The sequence below is a fragment of the Salvelinus fontinalis genome, unplaced genomic scaffold (genome assembly GCF_029448725.1).
Source record: "Salvelinus fontinalis isolate EN_2023a unplaced genomic scaffold, ASM2944872v1 scaffold_0128, whole genome shotgun sequence".
Taxonomy (NCBI): Eukaryota; Metazoa; Chordata; class Actinopteri; order Salmoniformes; family Salmonidae; genus Salvelinus; species Salvelinus fontinalis.
In genome coordinates, this window is record NW_026600337.1 from 51,511 (window position 1) to 62,627 (window position 11,117).

Here is an 11,117-nt window from a genome sequence, read left to right on the forward strand (position 1 = left end):
TGTCTGAAAAGCTTTATACTGTACATAATGTTGTTATTTTAGTGATAGAAATGATGAACATCCAAATGCACCAAGGGGCTGGAGCGCCTAGTGTTAAACAGAAATATTCATAAAGATGTTGACTAAATAATAACTATTGAAGGTTAAACCATTCATACTGATGCTGACTAAATAACAACTATTAAAGGTTAAACCATTCATACTGATGCTGACTAAATAACAACTATTAAAGGTTATACCATTCATAATGATGCTGACTAAATAACAACTATTAAAGATTAAACCATTCATACTGATGCTGACTAAATAACAACTATTAAAGATTAAACCATTCATACTGATGCTGACTAAATAACAACTATTAAAGGTTGAACCATTCATACTGATGCTGACTAAATAACAACTATTAAAGGTTGAACCATTCATACTGATGCTGACTAAATAACAACTATTAAAGGTTAAACCATTCATAATGATGCTGACTAAATAACAACTATTAAAGGTTAAACCATTCATACGGATGCTGACTAAATAACAACTATTAAAGATTAAACCATTCATACTGATGCTGACTAAATAACAACTATTAAAGATTAAACCATTCATACTGATGCTGACTAAATAACAACTATTAAAGGTTGAACCATTCATACTGATGCTGACTAAATAACAACTATTAAAGGTTGAACCATTCATACTGATGCTGACTAAATAACAACTATTAAAGGTTAAACCATTCATAATGATGCTGACTAAATAACAACTATTAAAGATTAAACCATTCATAATGATGCTGACTAATTAATTAACAACTATTAAAGGTTAAACCATTCATAATGATGCTGACCACATAACAACTATTAATGAAGGTTAAACCATTCATACTAATGCTGAATAAATAACAATTATGTTGAGTTAGGTGAAAATTAAAACATTATTATAAGAAAGGCTTATTGTAAGAAAGGTATATAGCAGTTATAAAGAATTGTAATAGCAAGATTTAGGTAAAATGTTCTAATTCAAAATAATAAATACATTTTCTATAATATATATTACATAACAGTTTCCTGAAGGTAAACAATATCATAAAATATTCTAAGAAATAATAGATATGTGTATTATCACCTATCCACAACCATCTGAATGTGTTGCTGTCCTCAAAGAGCAGGTGTGTTGTGCTGGTGGGAGGTTTTTGTTATGGTGTGTATCACTGTGACTATATGGGGGCCACAGTGATATTACGCCGTACAAAAACCCCTTTGCTCCTGTATGGACACATGAACACTGAACAAGTCAAATAAACACCTCCCAGGACAATGGTACCAATGTAACCCTGATGAAACCTCACCATAAACATGATTTTGGCCATAGCCATGATATTTGGTTTTATACTGCAACACTTAAATCCATACATTTGCAAACAACTGTTACAAAACTGACAATGGATACACCTTTTGTCAGAAACAATAGTCCACCAAATCATAGATGAATATGATACTGTAAGAGTCTTTAGTAGTGTTATATTATATTGTATTATGGATGGTTTTATGTTTCTTATACCTCACTGAGAGCAGAGTCATATGGAATCCCTATGGAGATGTGAAGGAGGTGTTTTTGTGCTGGGGTATATCACTGTGATATGGGCTGGGGGGCACAGTGAAATGAGGCTGTACAAAAACCTCAGAGACAAAACCTGCATTATATCTGCCTGGGGATTGGGACAATGGGGAGAAACCATACAATATTCTTCCAATGATCGTCTGATATTGATATAACCCCATTGTAAATTGTTTAAACAAAAATTTAAGTATGTTTTGATGGAGTGATGTCATGACATGGACCTGATCATCAGTGTAACGGTTTTCGTCTGGTGAAGGAGAAGAGGACCAAGGTGCAGCGTGGTAAGTGTTCATTTTAATAAACAAAATAAACTGAACACTTAAATGACAAAATAATAAAGAGCTAGAACGAAAACGAAACAGTTCTGTAAGGAATACGCACAAAACAGAAAACAATCACCCACAACCAAAATGGGGAAAACAGGCTATCTAAGTATGATTCTCAATCAGAGACAACGATGGACAGCTGCCTCTGATTGAGAACCATACCAGGCCAAACATAGAAATGGAAAACGTAGAAAAACAACATAGAATGCCCACCCCAACTCACGCCCTGACCAAACCAAAATAAAGACATAAAAAAGGAACTATGGTCAGAACGTGACAATCAGTTTTATAAGGTATACAAAACTGAATTCACAACATCTGTCCTCAAGAAATCAAGTGTATGATCATATTGTGATATTGCATTTATTTTCATGTTTGTTGGATTCAGTATCAGGACTTTAAAGCGACCTATTTAGGTGCAGGGTTTTTGTACAGGCAGTGAATGGAGACATAACATTGTGATGCTTTTGACTACTGGGGTAAAGGGACTCAAGTCACCGTCTCAACAGGTAAGCAAAGTAAAATGTATTATTTCCATCAAATGTTTCATTTTTCCCATTCTATTTTGTGTGTAGGAATAACATATTTTGTCAAATGCATTTTTCAGATGCAAAATGTCATTGAATAGACCTGTTCATAGTCCACTAAAGAAATGGTTTACCTCAATTTGCTTATTTCCTTGAAAGTCAAATAGTTCCTCTATTTCTAGATTCTGCTGTTGTAGAATAATGCAGACGTTTGTTTCCTAAAGAAAACAATTTGTTCCTCAGAAAGAAATTTCAGTCTAAGAGAAAATGATCCATATTGTGGGAATATATTGTTGACCAAGTGTGACTATGTCAGAATATAATATCTATTTAGAAATGTTTTGTTACAAACCAAATGACTTTGGTTCAGTGATGAAGTTATCAAGATTAGTTGAAACCGATTGCTGTAAAGAGGGTAGTTTTTGTATTGCTTGGCATATGCCCTTGTCGCACTGTGTATGGATACTTCGACTATTGGGGGAAAGGAACAATGATCACAGTATCATCAAGTAAGTCATTGCATATATGCTTTTTTCATGCAATCGAATTGTTGTAGTTTGTAGATAATCATTGTTTTATGGAGAAAAGTAGACATTATTACTTGGATAACGTTGTTTGTGTAGCACACCTAGAAAAAGCAGTATATTGTTTGTTCATCTGTCCACATACGTCTTTCACTTTTTGCGATTCATGTTTAATTAGTTGATTATGTAGGCTTTGCTTTAGGTCAAAAATGACCATGTGAAAATTAAAATGTAGGCTATTCATATGGGAGTCAAACACATAAACTGACTATAGGTATAATAATAAGAGTTCATCTTAGCCTATATTGAATTGAGAGTTAATTGGCATCACCTTAATCCATATAAATGATTTATTTAAAAGGTTTTATTAGAGAAACAGTATGTTTTATTTTACAGTTCAGTTTTCACTGGTAAATGTGTCTACAATTTAATGTGTTAATGTGTACTTAATTGTGCCTTTCTGTATTATGCCTTTTCTAAAATGTTTATTCTATTCTACTGAGCCAGTTACTTTATGTTCGTATTCTTATATTGTATTATTTCTTATTGTTGTTGCATTGTTGAGAAAGAACCTACAAGTAAGCATTTTGTTAGACAGTGTATAACATTTGTATCCTGTACACTAATAAAACTAGAAACGTAGTGGTAGTTATACCTCAAAGAATACAAGACAACCAACTACATGAAACTAAATGGTGCCTTATAGTGCAAGATTAAATGAACAAGTAGTTATTAGGTTATAATAACTGTGTAATGATAATTTTACCATGGTAATTCCTAGTAGTTACCTGGTCATTTTTGTACATTCAAATAAAGTGTTACCTTTCTTTCTTTCTTTCTTGCAGCAACCACAGCCACCCCTACTCTATTCCCTCTTATGAACTGTGGAACCCCTACTAACGACATCTACAGCATCGGTTGTCTCGCTACCGGCTTTTCGCCTTCCTCAATCACATTCAACTGGACAGACGCCAGCGGGAGTCCACTGACGGACTTTGTCCAGTACCCGTCGGTTCAGAGCGGGGGAGCCTACATCGGAGTCAGTCAGGTCCGCGTGGCTAAGAATGACTGGGAAAACTCAACGTCTTTTATTTGTTCTGTGGAACATCCTGGAGGTGGAAAGACAGCAGTCATCAATAAACCAGGTAAGATCTGGTCATTATATTGTTTTTTTCTATAGATTGCATTTTAATGTTTGTGGTGTAAACTATTTCTGTTTAGAAAACCTGAATATAAGGTTTTTACCCTGGATGTCTTTGAAAATATCAGCATTATTTCAATAAGCGGTTAAACTAACATGCAGACATTTTTTTAACCTCCCGCTACTCAGTCCCAAAGTCTCCAACAGTGTCTTTGCTGTCAGCGCCCATTGGCACCACCCAGTACCTGATGTGTATGATTGAAGATTTCACCTCCGAGACAGTCAAGGTCACCTGGAAGAAGAATGACATGGAGGTGGAGGTCCAGACCCCTACTCTAGGCAAAAAGCCGTCAGGCCTCTACTCAGGCAGCAGTCTGCTGAAGGTCATCAACAGTGACTGGAACAACAAGGTCAAGTACAGCTGTGTGGTGGAGCACCAGGATCAAACCATCAGCAAGACGACCTCCAAAACAGGTCTGTATATAGGAGTAGACTGTACTACAGTTGATATCATGCTCACATACAGGATCTCTATTATTTAGTGTAGTTCCTCATCAGTAACATGTCCTGCTTTCTTTCACATTGCTTCTCTCCCTTTCAGAACCACTGACGGTGACTCTGAACCCACCGCGTGTGAGAGAGGTGTTCTTGGACAACCAAGCAGTGCTGGAATGTGTCATCACTGCTACAGACCAGGACACAGTGTCTGGTACCAATATCACCTGGCAGGTCAATGGACGGGACAAGATGAATGGCATCGATCTGAAACCTATTGAATCAAAGGGCAACCTGAACAGCAGGGTCAGTACTCTGACCATAGATCAGAAGGACTGGACCAAAGTGAACAAAGTCCAGTGTTCTGCCAAGAAGAGTGGTGAAGACACACCGGTCATTCAGGAACTCAGCTTCACCAAAGGTAGTAGGTCACTGAGACATCTCAATGTGATTGTGATAAGTGGTCACATACTCCAGGTTCTTGAGAGGGAGGCACAGGATGTGCAGACTTTTGCTCCAGCCCAGCGCTAACACACCTGAGTGAGCAAATCAACGAATCATTAACTAATCATCACCTTTGCTTAGTTGAATCAGGTGTGTTAGTGTTGGACTAGAACAGAAACCTGCACACCCCTGTGTTGCTCCAGAACCAGGGTTAAGGACCACTAAGTTGATTTTAAACTGATATTCACATACTGGTTTTCATACGTACCTACACATCCATGAGTGTAACGTTTCTCCTTCAAATCAATCCTCTTGCAGGTGAAGCCCCTTCAGTGTCCGTCCACCTTCTCCCGGAGGAAAACACCAGGGAGGAGGTGACTGTGACTCTGGTGTGCCTGGTGGTCTGCCCGTCTCTCTGTGACGTCTACATCATGTGGCAGGTGAACAGCAACCAGTACCAGGAGGGGGTCACCAGCCCTCCTCAGAAAACCCAGAAAGGCAACTACTTCGTCACCAGCGTCTTCACCACCACCAAGGATATGTGGAAGACAAACGTGCTTTTCACATGCGCCGTCAAGGACCTCGGCTCGGACAACAATACCACACCTCAGGGGAGGAATGTGTCGAAGTCCATGGGTAACTCATGTGAAGACAAGTGATTTTAACCTGTGTGTGTTGTGTTGTTGTGTCTCCTTATTGACTCCTCTGTGGGTCAGAATAGCCAATTACTAGGTTTGTGCTCTGCTGTCCTCAAAGATGTCATTCATTGTTGTGCTTGTTGAGTTAAAGTTAACATGTTAGTGTTGTCATTGTTTTGTTGACTGTAAACATATTGTCTAATGTGATATTGTCCAGTCTACTGTTTTGTAAAATGTCAGTCCTATTGCACAGTCTTGTGTTGACGTTGTTGTCCTTTGTCATTGTTCAATGTGTCTTCCTAATGTGGAGGCTGGCTAATAAACAATACCGCATATGAGATCACATGGTTTGGTGTTCGTATATCAATTACTTCAAGTCTTAGAAAAATATACTGGTCTATTCTACATAAAAAAACAGAATGAAGACAATTGTTTGGCATGAAAAGACACAACAGTACTGAATAGCCTACATAGTAGTACTATGCTTCCAGTCAGGTGGTCATGGATGTACTATTTAGTGTATAGGTGTAGCTTGATATAATGTGAGTGGGTGTGCATGTTAATATTAGGCCAAGATATGAGTCTGCACAGATCAGTTTTATGTGTTCTCTGTGGGTTGATGTGTGTGTCTGTGTGTGTACATTTCATTTGAACTCAAGTAGCTGTATTTGTTAGAATATGATAAAAACTAATACAATACAGGTTTACAATACACAGACAAACATGAACACACAGACACAAATGAACACACACAAACACACACACAGACACATGTGTATGTCCGTTCCTCACCACCTGTCTCCCTGTTCTCAGCAAACATCCTACTGACTGAGCCTGAGGCGGGCTTCGCTCTGAGCTGCACGGACAACGATGAGGATGAGTTCAGTAGCCTGTGGTCCACCACCTCCTCCTTCATCATCCTCTTTCTTCTCTCTCTCACCTACAGCACAGTACTCAGCCTGGTCAAGGTACTGACACCACTTATTTCATGTAATTGTAGACTTCTGATGAAGGCCATTGGCAGCTGAAACGTCATGATTTTAAATAAAACAATTATGTATCAAGTGTTTAATTGAACACAAGCATTTTGCTACACCAGCAATAACATCTGCTAAATATGTGTATGTGACCAATACAATTTGATTTGATTTGAGCGATAGTTGCTCCTTTCCCTTCCAAATATGATTATATACACAGAGGAGAGATGAGAAACTTCCAAATATGATTGTGTACACAGAGGAGAGATGAGAAACTTCCAAATATGATTATATAAACAGAGGAGAGATGAGAAACTTCCAAATATGATTATATACACAGAGGAGAGATGAGAAACATCCAAATATGATTATATACACAGAGGAGAGATGAGAAACTTCCAAATATGATTATATAAACAGAGGAGAGATGAGAAACTTCCAAATATGATTATATACACAGAGGAGAGATGAGAAACTTCCAAATATGATTATATACACAGAGGAGAGATGAGACACTTCCAAATATGATTATATACACAGAGGAGAGATGAGACACTTCCAAATATGATTATATACACAGAGGAGAGATGAGAAACTTCCAAATATGATTATATACACAGAGGAGAGATAAGAAACTCCTTGTGGGCCAAGGTAACCTACGTTGTTCCACTTTGCTGTCTGTTTATTGTAATAACCTGTATCTGTCTCTGCCTCTTTTCAGATGAAGCAGTGAAGAACACATGATGGACTGTAGAGATAGATGTGTCTAGATTAGAAAGAAAATGGTCTGGGATGGTTATGGCATAGTATTCTTCAGTAATAATGTTACATATATATCCAATACATTATTGATTATGATTGATTAGTATTGTTGTTCTCAATATTATACAAGCATTGTGGTGATATGTTATTTTTCATTCATTGATTTATTTTGTACAGTATCTTTGAATATAAGTGTATACTGTGATGTCTGTGTGTCCTTTTTCACTTTAAGTTGTCGTCTTATTTTTTTACATCCGCTGGATACTAATACTGGGACAAGGACACTTCCTATATACAAAGACATTACTGATTGGATTGTTTCTGCTTGGCAGAGTTATCTATGGAGCCAAATTACAGCTGTAGTCCCTCCCAGGACAGATTAAAACAACGTTAGATATCTGTAATATTCAACTAAGACTTCAACATTCTGTTATCAGTTGATCTGAGGTGGTTTCTTGGTTCTCTAACTTGTCTAATAATAGTGTCATGCAAAAACAGTTTCCTCTCTCTCTCTATCCCCTTGATACCACACCTGTGGCACTGAAACTGTCCAGCAACTGCCAGGGCCACAAATACACTTCCTTGAAAGAAGAGAAACACTGCATGTACGATAGCAATGCACACAGAAATATACTGTACATATAGTGAGCTACAAAAGTATTGGGACAGAGACACATTTTTGTGGATTTGGCTCTGGACTCCAGCACTTTGGATTTGAAATGATTCAATGACTATGAGGTTAAAATGCAGACTGTCAACATTAATACGAGGGAATTTTCATCTATATCTGGTGACACTTTTTAGAAATTACAGCACTTTCTATATATTGTCCCCCAATTTTACAAATCCACTTATTTTACAGTATGTGTATTAAAGTAGTCAAAAGTTTAGTATTTGGTCCCAAATTCCGAGCACACAATAATAACATAAAGCTTGTGAATCTACAAATTTGTTAGATGCATTTTTCCACAATTTCCAATAGGTTGGAATTATCTTCTATGTCATAAAATTCATGAATTTAATTCAAACATCGGACTGCCAAATGGTGAAGCATGATTCATCACTCCAGAGAACATGTTTCCATTGCTCCAATGGCTGTGAGATTTACACCAGTCCAGTCAACGCTTGGCATTGCGTATGGTGATCTTAGGCTTCTGTGTGGCTGCTCGGCCATGGAAACACATTTCTTGAAGATCCTGATGAACAGTTCTTGTGCAGACATTGCTTCCAGAGACAGTTTGGATCTCGGTAGTGACTGTTGCAACCGAGGACAGATCATTTTTTCACACGCTCTGTGCTTTTGCACTCGGCTGTCCCGTTCTGTGAGCTTGTGTGGCCTACCACTTCGGGGCTGAGCCGTTGCTCCATGATGAATCCACTTCACAATAACAGCACATACAGTTGACCAGGGCAGCTCTAGCTGGGCAGAAATTTGACTCTCCGGAAAGGTGGCATCCTATGACGGTGCATGGTGAAAGTCACTGAGATCTTCACTAAGGCCATTCTGCTGCCAATGTTTGTCTATGGAGATTGCATAGACAAAGTTGACATCAAGGCAAAGGGTGGCTATTTGAAGAATCTCAAATATGTTTAACTCAGATTTGTTTAACACTTTTTTGGTTAATACATTATTCCAAATGTGTTATTTCATTGTTTTGATGTCTTCACTATTATTCTATAATTTTGAAAAAAGTAAAAATAAAGAAAAAACCTTGAATGAGTAGGTGTTCTAAAACGTTTGACCGGTAGGATTTTTTTATATTAATATTTTTTTTAACATTTAACCCCTTTCTTTTTGTTGGCACAACAATAATTCCGTATTTCCATTCATTTCTTAAACCGGTAACGGGTTACCTTCGTGAGACTTGTGGGGTTCGTAGAACAAAATGGAGAATAACATTGTGTTCATGCTGTTTATGAGAGTCTCATCTTGTAGGCCAATCCATTTGGATGCTATGTGATTTTCGGGATGCCTCCTGGTCTGACAAACTGCTCTGTATATATCTCTAGCTTAAACTGACAGATTTAGATATTTGTATTATGTTAATTACATTGACGCACGGGTCAATTGACTTTTAAGGATTTACAGGGGTACACACAAATTCACCATTATGAGTAAGAAACTACGAAAAATAATATTTATTTGTCACATGCGGCAAATAAAAGTGTAGACTTTACCGTGAAATGCAACAGTGTAGTTCAAGAAAGACAAAATAAACTAAAGTAAAAAATAATCAAAAAGTAACACAATAAAATAACAATAACGAGGATATATACAGGGGGTACCAGTACCGAGTCAACGTGTGGGGGTACAGGTTAGTCGAGGTAATTTGTACATGTAGGTAGGGGTGAAGTGACCATGCATAGATAATGAACAGCGAGGAGCAGCAGTGTACAAAACAAATGGGGGGGTGGTGTCAATGTAAGTAGTCCGGTGGCCATTTGATTAATTGTTCAGCAGTCTATTGGCTTGTGGGTAGAAGCTGTTAGTGAGCCTTTTGGTCACACCATGATTGGTCATACTGTAATAATAGACTGGCCCTCATCTCTGCCACATTAAATACAGTAAGTATTATTCAGAGAGAATGATGTTGAATAGTGCTGGAGATCAAACCAAATCAAAGTTTATTGGTCGTGTATATGATTTGCAGGTGTTATGGCAACTTTGATTTGATCTCTAGTGCTATTCAGTATCACTCTTTTTGAATATGGAACATATTGAAAGAGTCTATCCTATGCAGCATTTTGTAATAAATGGTAAGACAATTTAAGTGATATTTAAGTGAACCTACAGGAGATAAGGTTAATAGCCCAGTGCCAGCTGTGGCCAACCTCCAGAGGGCGAGCTTGGCAAACTTACTTCCCTTCCCCCTCTGTAAATAAAGCAGCATGTTCCCAACTCATCATTCACCTCATACAATAGTTACTAGTTATGTGACATTTCAGAAACCAGAATGATTTTGAATACCTGTGGGATTGTTATTTTCACACTAGCATGCATATTGGGTGAGTATGAAGCCAGTACATTTTAACCAGAAAAGTTACATCTATTGAATGAATCATTTATACAATGGCCTCCGTAATGTTTACAGGAGTTTGCTGTGATGAGATGGATCAGTCACCTTCTCAGGTGAAAAGACCTGAAGACACTGTTATATTGTCCAGTAAAATCTCTGGGTTTGATATGACAAGATACTACATGCACTGGATAAGGCAGAAACCAGGCAAAACTCTGGAGTGGATTGGGAGAATTAACTCTGGTTCAACAGATGCTCCAGTCTACTCAGAATCCCTGAAAGGCCAGTTCACACTGACTGAGGACGTGTCCACAAGTATCCAGTTCTTAGAGGCCAAGAGTCTGAGATCAGAGGACTCTGCTGTTTATTATTGTGCTCGAGAGGCACTTTGACTGAAATTGCTGGGGCAGTTGCACCAAAACCAGTCAAAACTAAGCCACATATGCACACGCAATACCTCTGTTGCCCACCTAGGGGTCACTGCCCCTTCTTAGAATATCACTGTTCTACAGTATGATGTCCCAATACTGTACTATAATATGTAACACTCCACATTCTTACAAATTCTCATTCATATTCCTGTAGTGCAAAGAACATTTATTTTACAACCTAAAGAGATGCTGCATAACTCACTCTAAGTTGTATT

The 11,117-nt window shown here is 37.8% G+C and overlaps 1 protein-coding gene across 1 annotated transcript in view; it reads left to right on the forward strand.

Annotated features, from left to right (window-relative positions):
* LOC129843394 (immunoglobulin gamma-1 heavy chain-like) overlaps window positions 1-7,644 on the forward strand; it is a 55,428-nt gene extending 47,784 nt beyond the window's left edge. Inside the window, exons 3-9 of the mRNA XM_055912101.1 lie at window positions 2,403-2,455; window positions 3,843-4,142; window positions 4,328-4,612; window positions 4,740-5,057; window positions 5,396-5,713; window positions 6,529-6,683; window positions 7,414-7,644. Of these exons, the coding sequence (XP_055768076.1) occupies window positions 2,403-2,455; window positions 3,843-4,142; window positions 4,328-4,612; window positions 4,740-5,057; window positions 5,396-5,713; window positions 6,529-6,683; window positions 7,414-7,425 (1,441 nt within the window). The 3' untranslated portion in view covers window positions 7,426-7,644. The remainder of the gene's footprint in view (window positions 1-2,402; window positions 2,456-3,842; window positions 4,143-4,327; window positions 4,613-4,739; window positions 5,058-5,395; window positions 5,714-6,528; window positions 6,684-7,413) is intronic.
* Window positions 7,645-11,117: the final 3,473 nt, after the last annotated feature.